We start from the raw sequence: 16,906 nt of genomic DNA on the forward strand, positions 1-16,906 counted from the left end.
CTGAGCTCCCTTCACATATAGTGTACCAACTTTGGCAAGTAAAGTGTACTTAATTAGAAAGTACATCTCTTATGTTATATTACTATCAAGACGCTGGTCTGGTGGGAGTGTGGAGGCAGTGCACGAGCCCAAAGAAGAAGAAGAAGTCTGCGTTGTCACTGTGTTGATAGAACGAAACGTCCTGTACTGAGCTCCCTTGTTTGATCACAGAGCTGTGAAGAAAAGAGAGCGTAGCGGGGTTTTTCCATCCATCCATCCATTTTCTTCTGCTTATTCCTATTAAGGGTCACGGGGGGACTGGAGCCTATCCCAGCGTCAACGGGCGAGAGGCGGGGTTCACCAGTCCTTCACAGGACCAACACATAGAGACAGACAACCATTCACACTCACAGTCACACCTACAGTCAATTTAGAGTATCAATCAGCCTCGTCCCCTCTTGATGTCTTTGGACTGTGGGAGGAAGCTGGAGTACCAGAGAGAACCCACACAGGAACAGGAAGAACATGGAGACTCACACAGACAGATCCTGTGCTGGAGCCGGGACTGGAACCTGGAACCTTCTTGCTGTGAGGCGGCAGTGCTGACCACTGCACTACTGTGCTGCCTGGGTAGGTAACTTATTTGTCAAATTTGAAAAAAACAAAATTGATTAGAATTGCCAACTCCTGCTTTCATGTCCCTCATCAAACCGTATATGATCATCATTGCCTTTTGAATTATTTACAGGTTACATGAAGGTAAAATGTATTTATATCTGACTAAATTATATTGATAGCTCTAATTACCCACTTTATAGCACATCCACCTTACTTGTAAAACGGCTATATATTCCATATGTATGTATGTGCGTATGTATCGAAAGACTCCATATTAAGACCACTTAAGAAGCAATAAAAAAGCCGAACTAGATCAATACAGTTTTTCCTCCTGGGTCCAGTACCCATTCTGCCCCCTTCTCCTTTCTTTCTTTTGAATTTTCAGCAGCTCTGATACCAAAGTTACATTACGATAATTGAGGAATCTCCCAGGTGACTGGCAGTGCTGAAGAAGCACTCTCAGACCATATCCTGTTGTGATAATGTTGCAGACCTTGGGACAAAACGCAAACATGGGAAGAGATGGAACGCGAAGAGGCAAAAGGCTGTTGTTGAAGGAGCATTTAAAGGCAATTAGAACAATTAATCTTCTTTTAAAACAGTTCTTTTTTCCATTTGCTGACTTATTGCTGATGTCTCTGTGCCATTGTATCAATTTTCTATAGAATTCCATCCATGAGTTAGCATGAGGAAGTCAAGAGCACATGGACATCAGCAACTCCAGAGAGTTGAGAATGGAATCCTTAACACTGTTCCTGTTGGCGTGAAGAATCAATATTATTGCTCCTGTACAGTTTGAAAATAGAAAAAAATAAATAAATTGTGTGTGTGTGTAACACAATATGCCCAAAACAATAGTTTATAGCTTAAGTTTGTTTTGTTTTTTTACTCATTTCCTTATCTACTCATACTTAAAGTCATAATCACATCCCAATGAGTATGCATATATCAGGTTGTAGATTGGTAAATCTAATAATGGTACACTTCATCCATCCATTTCTACCTACAAATAAACCTTGAGTGTAATATGAATAAATTAATACACTGCACATGTAAATATGCTCTATTAGTCAACACAAGAAGAATTTTTGTTTAGAGTAGCATTTTTAATATGCATGTCATAACTAAAAATGCCGTATTTACCATATTTCAGGTGATATTACATAAAGATATTTTAGAATATGTTCTTATTATACATTTGAGTATGTATCTGCTGAATTGCCGAATATTTTTATTTGTCTTGGTGCCTAATTAGCTGTTTGTCTCGTATGTAATTTATTTAACTGATGTACACCTGATGTTTGCTGCCTGCTTGGCCAGGTCATTGCGAAAGAGCCCCCCCCAAAAAAAGCCTTTTTTCTTTTACATAAAGCTAAACATATGTCTGCATTTCATGTTTTAACAAAATTTATTTGATTTTTTGGTACTTCAGACCAATAAGGAACTAAGGAATTAAGATGTAGAATACCTGAAGAAAAGGATCAACAAATGTTAACACACGTGAAGTGTCTAGTCTCACTGTTTTTGAATTGTATTCGAATGTGTCTGTTTTCACAGCGAAGGACGACAGGTACACAGTGTCACTGAGATCTTTCAGTAATCTTTTATTTCACATGCATAAATATAATCTAAAAATAACAAGTGCTATTTTTGCTTTAAAAAAAACAGTATGAATGCTCGCTGTGCAGCAAATGAAAACTGGTTGTTGCAGTCGCACTTTTCACTTCCTGCTTACATCTCCTCACACGAACAACTCAGTCGCAGGCCCGAGAGTGGTCACAAAAACAGGTTGGCTCTGACTTTGGTTAGGATAAGCAAAAGAATACATTATTGTCTGAATTGTACACATTTCACATTTTCTTCTATTTTAGGAGCAGATGTTTTGGTTTTCATTTTAAATTATGTCTGGAAAATAATGGAAAACAGATTAGCTGTTGATGTTTCCGCTGTTGATAATGGTGATAACAGCAGACGTAATTGAAAAGTGGCTGTTCTCAGCTGGATCACGTCAGTCCTCCAACACTAGACCCAGGGGAACAGACAAATGGAAAATATGGGAAACAACTTCCTCATATCTCATCACTCCACTGCTGCAAACCAGATTGTCATCACTGCCCATTTTCCCTGTCAAGCAGCCCCAGTCTCCTAACCCAATATACCAACCCATCAAGTCCCCTTCAAAAATAATTCATGCACATGCAGAATTACAGCAACACCTACTGGCCGACAAAAATAAATGCAACAGCTTTCCTCAGCTCTGATAAGATGATGTATTCATAGAGAATCCTGCCACAAATAAAATGATATGCATTTGGTCTTTAGATTTTTTTTCTATAGCTCCTTTCTTGCAGCCCATCCTCACTGTTCGACTTGTTTTCTCTCGAAGATAAGATCATGCAAATGCTGCAGGAATAGAGATGACAAAAAAGGCCTGCAATTGGTATAGACAGTCTGCATAATACATTAAATATGAGGAAATAAAGGGGAGAAAGGCGATTTCTTTAAATTTGGGATAACAGGATGTTTGTTGTGAAATGTTAATTGAATAAACACAACCCTGCCAAATATTACACAGGTAGTAAGTGAGCTATATAAAGCTACTAGAAAAATGGGGATCCATCAGGGGTGATTTAGGTTTCAGTTTTCCCAGTGATGAGCTAAATTTTTATTTAATATAATGCACACATCAAATCTTATTACTGTACACCAAAGACAGACATGAAAATACAACTAAATTTGAATTAATCACCACAGGACCATCAGTATTGTTCACATCTTTGTAGTTTATGAGCTGTGCATATACAGTACTTTGTCTGTTACTGAATGTAATTCCGTTCCTCGTCTAATCAATTGTAGATCAGCATGCGCAGCAAACCCTCGTCGCTGTGTAACAGATGAATCAATCAGCCGCATCAATCTGTTTGTTCAAGTGGGCAGCTCTTCAGCTTCAAGATCAATTAGCATCTTGCATGCGGGGAAACTGGATGATGGTGCTTGATTTCCTTCTGTTTACTGACACACAAGACAGAGCTGTGGTCACAAACCCGTTGAAAAGCAATACAGGAGATTGTGATCATGATGATGTTGGGTGAAGGAGCGGATTCTGAAGCTTCCTGTACCAGCCTTGGTGACAGCACTGCAGGTCTTGTGATCCCCGACATGGACCTTTCAATCATTCACAGTCACACTCCACACCCCAAATCAGCCTCTTCCTCAAACGGATCAATGTCCCACACACCAAAACTAACAAGCTGCTCACCATGCCTGGGACATATCGACGAGCCTAAAACATAGAGCAATCAAGGGAAGCAATAGAGAAGAAGATCAATCATGAATACAATAATCTATGGAGTATCCTGCAACTGCTCTATGTGTCCTTCACATAAATTATACCTCCAGGAGAGCAGCAAGCACACAAAAAGTTAAAAAGTGAGGGAAAGGTGTCACTGTGTTTCATTTTTGGACTCTTTGAATCATTCCCTAAAGATATATTACATTTGTTTTGCTATTTTCTAGGTCTCCCCTGTACAACAGATTGTACGGCTCCTTGTGATTTTGGACTATAAATATTTCATTTAATTAATTTTGATTGATTTTGATGTGATTTGACTTGATTTGATTTGATATGATTGGATTAGGTGTAATTCTCTTCATTCGTGTACTCGTATTTTCTCACTCTTGTGATTGCCTGACCTGATGCACATAATCTGTGCCTCATTTTGTTCATTTTTGTTCTCTTGTGTTCATATCGTCTCTCCTTTTGGGAGCCAGCTTGTTGTTGTTCTTTGTGAAGTTGATGCTCTTAAGTCTTTTCTTGTTCTCCACCTGTATTCCAAACTTCTTTGAGTTGATTCTTTGTGTGCTCTTGCGTGGATTCCTTGCATTCTGGATTCTGGGTTTTGAATTCTGGATTTTAGCCTGTTTTAGCCATATTGAAGTCATGAATGAAGTTTTCAGGTTAGTTCAGGTTGAGCTTGGGTAACTGTGAAGGCCATAGCACTGAAATTCATATGTATCTTATCCCAATTACACTGTCAGAGACCATCATCCCCCTGGAAGGAACCACTCCCATTGTAGGATAAAGACAATCACTAAGAACAACTTTGCATTGGTTTGCAGTAACTCATCCCTCCAACTGAACTCTTCACAAAATGCCCCTGATCATCTCACTGTAGGAGTCAGATATTTATCACACTTGCTAGATGCCATTTGAGAACACGGTGAAAGGCGGCTCAGCTGAGGTGCCTTCGCTCCTCTGATCTGTCAGGTGTTCATCCATCTTTATAATGAGGGCTCATGCACTACTTATAGTCACAATTACTTGTGAAATATAAGCCAGACGATCTTTATATCGCAAGATCCTGCTCCCTCAGCTAACGCAGGGCCACCACAGGATGATCAAGCCTGGGTGAGTGTCTCCCTTCAGTCATGATCACTATCATGAAAATAATACAAAGAAGCGGTTCAAGTAAGGCTCCTTGAATGGCATTCGACACTAGTAAGCTGAGTCTCAGCGTGGTAAAGCCAATCATCAGCTGATGTAGCAGGGAGGCAGGCACGAACTGAGCTAATTCTATATTCCATTTACATCTTTCCCTCTTGTTATCTTGATCCGAAATTGAGATCAACTTGGCCTTTCATACATACCACAGAGCATGATTGCATGTTAATCGCCCAATTGCACCATGGAGCACACCTGTGTGGAAGCATTAGCCTTCCTTATGTTGCTCCCCTCATTTATTCATGTGTTTCATTTGTCGCCCATCTGTAACTCCTTCTGGGACTAGTAGAGCTCTAAATGTCAATGGACAGATGGACTGAACATTTTCAGAACTTATGCGAGCTTACACCACCAAGAACTCACTCGGAAATCAGGCGTTTTCCTGAAAAAAATAGAAATGAAAATGATGAAAATATGTATTCTCTCTTAGATGTATATTCTGAAATTAAGCGTAAGAAAAACGCAAATTATCTCATTTAATAGTATTGATTATGCCAATTATATACATATACTGTATATATATATATATAAAAGTATATACAAGTCGCATATATATATATATATATATATATATACTGTATGTATGTATATATATATATATATATACTGTATGTGTATATATATATATATATAGAGAGAGAGAGAGAGAGAGAGAGAGAGAGAGAGAGAGAGAGAAAAAAAAAGAGAGAAGAAAAATCCGTCATTCTTTTGAAGTACCAGATGATGCAGGAATATATATTTCTTGGGTTAAATTCAATGAATCTATAAAGATTATTGAGTCACATAATTCTCTTTGTGCTCTTAATAGGCAACTCATTAAATCCTCTACAGTATCCTACAACTCTGCACATCATTTTACGTGACACGTTACCAGTATCGACCATCTCCTCAGACGTTTGGCGGGATATCGAGTGACCATGTGCTCTATTATGAGATAAAGCCTCTCCACCAGTCTCTCATTATACTTTGTAAAAGAATACAAAAAAAAATCTAAAGGACATGCAGCTCACGTGTGAAAATGAAATTATCGGTGGCTGTCCTTCCTCACCTCAGTAATAACTGAGAGAGCGGAGAGAGCTGCCCTTGAAAGATACGGTTATAGTTTGCATAACATATCAGCAAATGCATCCTTCTTGGGGAGCGGGCAGGGGAATAATGGAGCAGAGAAGTCAGCGGATTGTTTTACAAATGGGAAACCAAATCAGCTTCTTCTTTGTTGGTTAGCTTGTTTGTTTTTTCCCCAAATTTGCCCACTACGTGTGCATCACCAGTTAATGTACTTCATGACTTTTTAAATTGTATATGCATAACTGATATCGGCCTCCTGTTAATGTCCGACAACAGATGAGGAGCAACAAGTCAGTGGAGAAAAGCAGCATTCATGTTTTCATTGGGCATTTGGTCTCTGAAACACAGATTTCACAAAAACAAATCACACAAAAGAACAAGATGTATTTGAAAGGCTGATTCTGGCATTTTTTACCTCAGCAGCTTAAATGCAAATTTATGGAGGAGTAGAGGGCTCAGGGACTTCAAAACAAGAGCAGGAAGATTTGATTATTTGAGACATTGAGAATTAAGTTGATATAGCAATAAGTCAACTCCTGCAGTCCATCTGAAGGACTGAACCACCAGATCACGTGACTGAATGAATTATTCTGTCTTGATACAACATTATTGTCATTAAATCACATGCATGCGCTTCCATGGATGTCCTTCAATCTGTCCATGCCAGCGAAATCCATTTGCACTAGAATTATCTTACAAAACCATTTCTATGTACTGAAAGAGAAAGAATGTGCTCGATACTTTGAGTGATTCTGAAGAATATTCAGTTCCTTCATAGGAAAAAGGTTCTGTGCATGCGGCCGTGTTCACTAATCCTTCGTTTTTTAACTTAGATACCATATTTATTATTAACAATGTGACGTATTTCTTTATTTATATGTATATCTTCCTCTTAGGCTGAATGTACATCATTGTTGACATTCAAAATAATTAAAAAAAAACTATTACTACATAAGTGAATCCAAAATAAACAGAATCTGGTATTTATCCGTATCACATTAATACTATAGATAGCGTATTTTGCTGTTATGTACATCCGTCCATTTTCTACATCACTTACCCGTCAAAGATCGCGGGGGGGGGGATGTGGGGGGCTATCCCAGCTGACAATGTGTGAGAGGCGGGGTTCACCCTGGATGGGTCGCCAGTCATTATCAGGAACAATTATAGGTTCAATATCTTGCTCAAGGACACTCCAACATGGTCACCGGGGAAGTGAGGATCGAACCAGCCACCACTCGGTTGCTAGAAGGTCGCTACCCCTGAGCCATGCTGGCCCTCGATGCAGACATGTGAATCAGTAATTTTCTTTGTCCTTGAAATGACGAGGGACCCTGTCAGTCCTGTAGCTGCAGCACTGGGTTAACAGTCTTGAAGCCCTGGTGGCCTCGAGCTCGTCTTCCACGATGCGTTTTAGAACTGAACTGATTCTGCTGATGAAAATGCCGTGTAAAGACATGAGTCTGTTTGACTGGGTGCTATACACCTACAGACCACCAGAGGCTCAAAGCGTCTGTCTCGCCTCACCGTTAAAACTTTTCCTTAACTTTTAAAGTGGGCGGGGACCTCGACGTCCAATCTGACCAATAGGCGGAACTTGTGAGGGGCGCAAACTGATCCCCACTGGGCGTCAATTAGAGAAGAAGATTGAAGATTGAGCGGTGAGCGGCAGCCTGACGCAGCTCTGAGTGATTAAACCTCATGCGTCGATCTGAACATCAATTATCCTCGCATTTGTTGAAGTTTTACTCGATATGACGCACAGACTCTTTTGAGGCGTTGGTGAAAGCTGTGCTGGCCCCCTGCTTTCTTAATTGATACATTTAAACCGCCAGCGAGGCGGTGAGAGGATGGAGTGGCGTCAGCAGACCAGCTTCAGCTGCGCAGACGCCTTCACCGAGGCACAACGCTGGATAGAGGTAACTGCTTCTCAGCATAGCGTCTGTAAGTTACTTGACACACTGGTTTGACCCCCCACACCTGTTATTTAGTAACCCTCTGAATCATAAAGACATTCGCTGCTTTACTGCTGTGCTCAGATGACTCCTTGCTATCAAGCCTCGGCTGGACGAACCATTACAGACCCGCTCGTCATGACGCACATTCCAGTCGGAGGTATCTGAGTGGTGACACTTGAGCCAGAAGTGAATTACCTCGCCAAGATTATTCAAATACAAGACTGTCAACTGCACGGAGAAATGCTCTTGATTGGAGGCGTACAAACCTGTTGCTTCCTTTATTATTCTGGCTCCCGATTCACTGAATAGAACGACGTCAGAGTTTGATGGTGGAAGTGACAGTACACAACATCAGGTTTTAAAATTTGTTCAGCCGTTTTAACACATGAAATATTTTTTTAAAAAATGCATATGAATGTAATATGGGAACTTTAAAGGGTGTGAAGGATTTTAATGTCGACACAAATGACTGATTACTGCTTATATACCTTCTTACATGTGTGGAGGAGGTCTTTTAAAATTAATTTGCATATTTTATTGTAAAAGCTTTATTTACCACAAGACTTGACAGTGCAACCTTTCCTTCAGTATTTTATTTATCTATCTATATCTATCTATATCTATCTCTTTTAATTCGGAGCCTTTTCACAATCTTGTGGTTAGAGAGGCTCACGGTGTGAATATTGTCTTGCAGACAGATTGTGGAGGATGTGGTTTCACAATGGGAACATGTTTCTACATTAAGAGGCTGCTGCTGCTGCTGCTGTCCAAGCATTGTAGAAGTTATAATCTTAAATCATAACTGAGTGCAAGTCACTGAATGTGGGCAGTGGATGTTGACCAGCTCTAAATTGGACCATTGATGTCAGTTGTGTCTTTGAGTGGATCATTAAGAGCATTTTCTTTAGGACTGTCTTGGCTTTAAGCTCCAGTCAAAGAATGGATAGTGTGTGTGTGTGTGGGGGGGGGGGGGGGGAACAAGACATTACTTTTTAAGGGAAATGGTCAGTGGTCAGTATTTGACATTGTGTGTTACAGATTGCAACATGAGGCACCTATGTGTGTGTTTACAAGTCCAGAAATTGGCTGGTGTTCATCACTGGCTCACGAGCAGCAATTACACATGGATATCTCGTCAATGCCGACTGGACTCAAGTAAAATTAAGAATGGATGTGCTGGCTGCACCTCAAGTAAACAGGCTGTTTAGCATCTGCTGGAGCAGTGCCAATCAATTCAGCAGCCATGCTTGTGTTGTCTTCTTGCCTTGTTTTTTTTGTTTTTGTTTTGTTTTTTGTAGAGAACTCACCATTGCAAATGAAGCAGTATAGAGATGTAGCTAAAGACATTGATTCTGTGGTTTCGCTGGGCCGGTGGTCTATTGGAACGTCCAATTAAGGTTTTTACGGCTGTGGCACAGAGGGCATCTCCACCACATGATGCTGCTACATTGTGTTAACATGGCACCGCATTGTTTGCATGATTCCATTGAGGAGCATCCGCTCCCCATGCCCAGTTCTACCAAAAACAACAAAAAAAAAATGTGATTGTGCATTCCTGGAGGGACTAATTAGTGAGAAGAATAGCTGTTTGGGGCCCTCTGTTAGTTATGGAGCTGAACCTTAATGGCCCCATTTTTATGTCCCCATTACAAAGTCTCTTGCCTTGTGTATGCTTCTGCCATGTAAAACCATTTAGGTTATGGTGTAGTCTGTGTTTTGACCAAAAACATCTGAATTATGAATCATGAATTATTCTGGTAATGCTTGTCAACACTCATTTTTTTTTATGGGTCACTGATTCACTTTGTACATGTTTTTGTTCAGAGTGACTGTCTAAGGTTTGCTTTTGTGCGCTAGGTCAGAGGATTCAAGAGTTTACAGAAGCACAGGCCGTGCTGGCTCGCATTAAAGCACAGAAGAGCGAGGAACCTGTGCGCTCTACAGGCCTTTTAATTAAAAACCTGAATGATGTGTTTAAAAAGTACCGTATTTTCCCCTCATTTTGTGTCACCGACCATCTCCTTCTTCTGCAGTTGAACTAAACGAGTCAAACTGTGTGAACACGTGATCAGCCTCAACTTTTTTTTTTCTGGATTTTATTTTTTAATCATTATTTGGGTGTCTTTTTTTTCACTCCTATTGCACTGCCCTGCTTTTTGCTCCCCTTCTGCTGATCATGGGAGCACCGTAGGACACCTCACACTTCCTGGGTCACGTGTGGTGTTGTTGGCGAGGAGTTTCACCTAGATGTAGCGCGTGGGCAGATCACGCTCCCCGTCTGGCTTCCCACCCGCAGACACGACCAATTGAGTCCAACCAAGTGTGTTGATAAGCCACCTCGGTGGCTAAACTGATTGGTTTGTTTGCTTAATTTTTAAGTAAGGATGCACACTGAAGGGACTTACTGTCTCTAATTTTGTGAATATTCTTTACCAACATTTGTTCTTTCCTGTCTTGCATGCTGATTTCAATTTGCCTGTGGGAAGCTAAGTGTGGGCTGATGTGAATACTTTCTCAGTGTGGGGTCAGCCTTTACAGACCATTTACAGAAGCATTCTGTGTCTGCTACTGCTGCTCTCGCTAGTTAAAATGTAAATGCAGCAACACGTGAACGGTTCAGGTAATGGACATCTGAGCTGTTAGTGGTGGGGAGGCTGTTCCAGTAATCATTGGTTTGCTGGTCCCCCCCCCCCCCTTAGAGACCATAGCCAAGTACTCTTGATGAGCGAATTGGCACCTCCTAAGTGTGTGTGTGTGTGTGTGTGTGTGTGTGTGTGTGTGTGTGTAAATTAGTCTCTTTACAATGTACTGCAGAGTAAAAAGAAACTGACCACAGTTGTGATTTATTAACAATGATTTCATTGTATTTTAGGAGGTGACAGGAAAAGCGTTCGGTTGCAGTGACTTCCGTGCTGCTCTGGAGAATGGAGTCCTGCTCTGCGAGTGAGTGCTCACGCTCAGACTCATCTTGTGTTGTTTGCTGCACTTTAGCGTGTGTGTGTCTTCAGAAGAGAATTCATGGTTATCGTCCACTCCATTTTGACACACATTTAAGCTCCGCACGATTTAGTTTCAGTTTGTAGGATAATGGCGCAGAGACATGAACCTGTTCAAGTGGAACATTTATCTGTTATTCTATTGTTTCCCCCATTCAGCCTGATCAACCAGTTAAAACCTGGAATCATCAAGAGAGTGAACAGGCTTTCCACTCCCATCGCTGGTCTGGTGAGTGCTTTAGTCTTTATACAAGATTATCAGGAGGTACCTGCTAGCCAGGAAGTTCACTGGTTTCCTGTTGAAGACGCACGCTGTTGTCACCGCTTGAATGATACTGAAACTGTTCCATTCAGCTGCTGAATTGAATATGTAAAAGTTTTTTTTTTCTTTCTTTCTTTTATTGAACATAAATGCAAATGGACATTTCTGTTTTGGCTTCAGGCTGTTTTGATGGCTTCATACAAGTATAATTACGAAAATTGCCCGCAGCAATAGAGGGTAGAAATCAATTATCGCCTCAGGAGCCAATGTAAGTCCAACTAGGATGGTATGGAGCTGGTGAGTGGGCTTTGAGGAGCAGATGCTGCACAGCGTCAGTGGTGACTCAGACAGCCTTCAGCACCAAAGTGAGGGCTTTGCATGCTGTAAGCCGTTAACTTGGCATGCTGCTTTTTCCAGAATTGTGTCATGTAATACTTCCACCTCGATTTTGGATAAATACACTACATCCTAAGCTTTTAAACTGAAGTAGCAATCCTAATTAATAGACAATATTATTGACATGGCTGGTTTTTTTTTTGTTTTTTTTTTTTTGCATGAGTACACTTCATTTACACAAGCAGCAGTATTTACACCACCAGAGGCTGCCAAAGCCTGATCTGACTCCTTGTTAAAGAGAGGGATTCTGTATTAGTGGGGCTCCTAAACGTGCTTCTGACTGACGAAGAGCAGCAACTGTGTGAATTACGACAGTTTGGCATTTTAGTTTGAGACTGTGGCCATAACTCAGTCTCATCTGATCAGAATGCGTTTTGTTTCATGTGCCAAACTACAATAGATAAGTTTGATCACAAAAGGTGCCAGTGCTTTATATTTCTGCAGATGTCAAGAGGAGGTTGTATTTTATGTTATTTTTAATGAGAGATGTGTTTTTAAAATAAACCCAATCAAATGCAGATCCTTCCACATGCTCGAGTGTCCACCTGCTCCAGTTGCTCTCCTGTTATATGAATATGCAAGTAGGAATTGGAATGATGCCAATGAAGCAAAATCCTTGATTCACTGAGCCCTGATAAATTTTCTTCTTGTTGCAGCTCATCAGCTTTTGATCAAGCCATGGCATCAAAAAATGTGCATCTAGCAGCGGGTCATAGTTTCTGTGAATAAATGCAGGTCAAATGAACTCGTGCTGAATGTGTTTCCTTCTTTTATTTTGATATTTTTGTGAATTGACGTCTTTTTACTTGTAAGAGTTGTCTGCTCCTGCAAAATGCTGCATGTCTGGGTACATTACTGCCACCTGTTGATCAGTAGAATTATTGACTGGCCAAAAATGGAAATGATATCCTTTCACTAGGAATCAAATACCCTTTGGTCCACTCACTTCCTCCAAGATGAACTGACATTGAACTTGACAACCCTAATCCAATACTTTCTTTTTGTCCCAATCCATCTCTCCTCTCTGTCCCTTGATCTGCATCACCAGGACAATGTGAGTGTCTTCCTGAAAGCTTGTGGCAAACTGGGACTGAATGAGTCACAGCTCTTTCACCCCGGAGACCTGCAGGACTTGTCCACTCGGGCGACTCTCAGGTACTGTTGTTCTCAAGTAGCAGTATGGTATCAGTGGTGTGTTTAAGGGGGCTGAAAGCTCTGATATCAATAGATTCACTCCTTAAGCGTAATGATCATCTCAGTGTTTAGTGACATGCATTAAGATCTACATTTGAAACAGCTGTAATCTATTTTCTCGACCTGCTGTGTTGGGCACGTTAAATGCACCACGTTTGTTTTCTTTAGCAGGATGTGCCGATGAAGAAATATATATTTAGTCTCAAATTTCTAATAACTGCAAACGAGAAGGATGTACAGTAGATGTCAGCTGCATATGGTTGGTTTTACTTAGCAGTTCCAGGCTAGTTTTCCTATTGCAATTTTTATAATTGCACTCATCAGCTCAGAAAAATGACATAATTATAAAAAATGTTTTTTTTTTTTCTCTTTCAGAAAAGGTGAAAGCAACAGAAGACTAAAAAATGTAAGTGATCGAACTGAACACCAGTTGTCCAGTTATTCACCTTTTTTGAAGCCTCCTTTTGTCTCCCATCAGTTGTAGAGTTTGCTTCCATCCATTGTCACGTTTCTTCTAAAAGTCTTCAGTAAGCAAATCAAACTGCTTTTCCACTTCACCTTTTCTCACCGAATGTGTTGCTTCCACATGGGAGCTCGTAAGCATCCCCATCAGTGGACCTGCTCAGGTCCTGAGCAGCACCGTGATGCAGTTGTCAGTGTCGCACCAGCGTTGGCATCCACATTTCCAGAATTGGATTTGTTGCTGTTCATAATCTGCCAAAATGTGGTACTCAATGATTCTGCCTGTCCAACTCGTAAATATGTGCGTCCTCTTTCCTGTGGGATGTGACCGCCTTTGTCCCTGCGGAACATGTGAGCAGGGGTGCACGCTTGTGTGCACTGCTGGTATTTCACATGTTTCTCGGATGGTGATGGGGTTGTATGATGATCTGGAAAGTCTCTTTTATATCCCACAATAGCTGACGACGTGCAGCCGCTAATGAGGCGTTTTTTTGTTTGTTCCCCCCCCCCCCCCCCAAGCACTCACTCTTGTGAAATGAGCATAACATTTTTCTTTGCGTGAACCAATTAAGGTCAATTTGTGCCCTTTGAAATTTTTGTGCAGGGTTATATAAATGGTTGATTTTAAAAGAGGAGTCACCCAAGAGTGGGGCACGGCTGTGTTAAGGGATGGGTGGTGGTCTCAAACATTTGATTGAATTCCTCTCCTGACTAAATCTGAATGCCTGATTCCTGTACACACTCTGGACCTTACAAAGTGAAAATGAGATGAGCGTCACAGTGTATGAAATATAAATTAAACCGGCACATTGTCAGTAAAAATTAGCCGTTGGCTCCAAATACTGCAGGTCCTGATCCGCTTCAAATGTTCCCAAGTTTCTTCATATGTAATTTCTTGTGAATAGTCAGTGATTGCTGCGCTCATGCTACCAGCATTGAAGAAAAAAATAACTGTATATAATTGTGAGGATGGAGTATGAGTTTGATCAATTGACCCGTCAAATAGCTGCTACAGACACTGATGAAGCATAATGAAGAATCCATGCCGGGGCGTTTATTACCACTCAGAGTTCTCATCAAACTGGCATTGTGCTGTCAAATATTTAGTAAATTTAATCACCCCTCCCAGTCTTGAATGGATTCTGTTTTAATCTGCTGACTTCTCTCCAGTGACTTTGGTAAGCAGCAGAGAAATTCTGACAGTCTTGTAGTCATCCTTTTCCAACAGGCTGCTGCTTCGCCAGGCTGATGGGTAGTCTGTCCAAAAACATCCCTCGCCTTAAGGTGGATGAGAAATCATTGGTGTCCAAAATGCCTGGCTTGCTGAAATAATGAAACGCCAAATGCCAGGAAGAGGAACATATATTATGAGGCTTTACTCTCCATCTGTGCTAATGGCTGTCAGATGTGTATCCGGATGTCAGCAGCATTCAGCACCGTGGAGGGTGTTTCTAGCTGTCTGATGAAGGCCGTGGTCACTGCTTTGCCAAGATTTGTCGTGGTTGATGTTTTGGTAAATGTAGCATTCCCAGGTTCCTGAGATGCGATCCACAAACAGCAGCGTTCTTTGTTTTCTCTGAAGGAATTGCTGCCCAGCCTTCCTGGATCAGGCAGTTCGTCAAGTGCTCTTTATCTAAGAAAGAGGCTGCAAAATTACAGTTTTGCCAGTTTTAATTTGTGTGCCTCTCTGCCGGCAACAGCCAGAGGTTTGGTGTTGTCAGGTTGTCACCATGGCTTCTGACGAATGTGTTGAGGTGAATTTCTTCAAATGCAGCATAAAATTTCACTGGGATTCAAGGATAAATTGAAACGGTTTTGATGATAAAGAGTCGTCACTGTGACAAGCACACGTTGCAGAGGCATGCAGCCATAATGTGGAACTTGTTTTCTAAAGATGTAGAAAAGCCCGGTCCAGGTTTTTATGTAATTTTTTTTCAAAGAATTGTCAAAAGTCTCATCTTTGTTGTAGGGAATTACAACAAATTAATTTACAAATTTATTGCCCATAACATGTCAGTTTTTCCATCCATTTTCTTCCGCTTATCCTGTTAAGGGCCATGCGGGGCTGGAGCCTATCCCAGCAGGGTTCACCCTGGACAGGTCACCAGTCCATCACAGGACCAACACATAGAGACAGACAACCATTCACACTCACAGTCACACCTACGGTCAATTTAGAGTATCAATCAGCCTCGTCCCCTCTTGATGTCTTTGGACTGTGGGAGGAAGCTGGAGTACCAGAGAGAACCCACACAGGAACAGGGAGAACATGCAGACTCACACAGATCCTGTGATGGAGCCGGGACTCGAACCCGGAACCTTCTTGCTGTGAGGTGACAGGCTGCACGGTGGTGCAGTGGTCAGCACTATCATGTCAATTTATTTAGTTTAAATTCCAATAGATTTTGGCAAATGTGGGAAATAGTGAATACATCAAAATTGGGGTTGATTTCTTTTAGTGTCCGGCAGACTGGACTCTACCAAAAACTGTATTGTTGCCCTCCACAAGTCACTCAAGAGGAAAGGTTGCAGTTTGTTGGGTGATATTTATTTTTTTATTTTTCCTGTCATTAATTCCTCAATTGATTAATTTGCAACTTTACTATTTTTATTATTCTATGCTTCTTGCAGTTTTATGTCATTGGTTTTTCTGATTTTGTTTCTTTGATTTCACAAGATGTCTTTTTTACTAAATTGGTCAATATAGTTTTACGTTTCCCACTGTTAATCTGTAGATTTATAACTGAACCCTTAACTTCAGAAGCCTGTCTCTGGTTAGGGTTGTGGGAGATGACTTGGATCAGGGTGGGATTTGAGTTCTGCCCCCCCGCATGAACCTGATCAAAGTCCACAGTTAACCATTCTTTTTCTTCAAGCAGGTAGGCAGCAGGAGGGTTTGTGTGGTCTGAGCTTCACGTGTGTGTGTGTGTGTGTGTGTGTGTCTTTCCCAGGTTCTGATCACGGTCTACTGGCTGGGTCGTAAGGCTCACCTCGACGCCTTCTACAGTGGTCCTCAGCTTAACTTCAAGGCCTTTGAAGGGTTGTTAGGATTGGCTTTGTCCAAGGTCGGCTTCTCATCAAGGCTTCCAAACCGTTGCAGTTCATTGTTGTCAACTACACTGACCTTCCCTCCCCGCTGCAGGCTCTTGATGACTGCAGTAATGGCTACAGAGAGAGCTGCTACCCGGACAGGGAGCAGTTTCAGCGCATGAGTTATAGGAGAGAGAACTCTGTGGATAGCGTTGACTCTTTGGATTCCCGACCTCTCCACCCAAACAGTGAAGGTACTTTTTTCTTTTCTTTTTTTCTCTTTTTTTGCATTCTTTTTACTAGTGGCTTCAAAATCTAAACCCCCTGAAACATTCTACCCCCTGCTGAGTACCAATTCTGCCTCCACAGAAGTCCAACTAACATTTTTGATCTGTTTGTAATTCTGCCACAAAAAAAAGAAGTAGGAAAACAGTAGACTTGT

General features: G+C 41.2%; 1 protein-coding gene and 1 long non-coding RNA gene across 5 annotated transcripts in view; one reads left to right on the plus strand and one right to left on the minus strand.

Moving 5' to 3' along the window:
- Positions 1 to 2,871: 2,871 nt before the first annotated feature.
- On the minus strand, positions 2,872 to 7,657 carry LOC147269235 (uncharacterized). The gene is made up of 3 exons (XR_015109603.1): positions 7,227 to 7,657; positions 3,717 to 3,880; positions 2,872 to 3,609 (listed from the first exon to the last, which is right to left on the minus strand). It is a non-coding gene; the product is annotated as an uncharacterized LOC147269235 (long non-coding RNA).
- Positions 7,658 to 7,782: 125 nt separating this feature from the next.
- The window catches only part of LOC147269236 (LIM domain only protein 7-like), a 28,581-nt gene continuing 19,457 nt past the window's right edge, over positions 7,783 to 16,906 (plus strand). For 3 of the 4 annotated variants that reach the window (XM_086181319.1, XM_086181330.1, XM_086181325.1), the window contains exons 1-7: positions 7,783 to 8,085; positions 10,997 to 11,067; positions 11,280 to 11,349; positions 12,827 to 12,933; positions 13,348 to 13,378; positions 16,386 to 16,499; positions 16,577 to 16,718. In XM_086181319.1, the coding sequence (XP_086037445.1) occupies positions 8,017 to 8,085; positions 10,997 to 11,067; positions 11,280 to 11,349; positions 12,827 to 12,933; positions 13,348 to 13,378; positions 16,386 to 16,499; positions 16,577 to 16,718 (604 nt within the window). In that variant the 5' untranslated portion in view covers positions 7,783 to 8,016. The remainder of the gene's footprint in view (positions 8,086 to 10,996; positions 11,068 to 11,279; positions 11,350 to 12,826; positions 12,934 to 13,347; positions 13,379 to 16,385; positions 16,500 to 16,576; positions 16,719 to 16,906) is intronic. The other variant, XM_086181335.1, reaches the window with a different exon arrangement.

This window comes from Aulostomus chinensis, chromosome 2, assembly GCF_037954235.1.
Source record: "Aulostomus chinensis isolate RoL2024-O1b breed Wild chromosome 2, RoL_Achi_v1.0, whole genome shotgun sequence".
Taxonomy (NCBI): domain Eukaryota; kingdom Metazoa; phylum Chordata; class Actinopteri; order Syngnathiformes; family Aulostomidae; genus Aulostomus; species Aulostomus chinensis.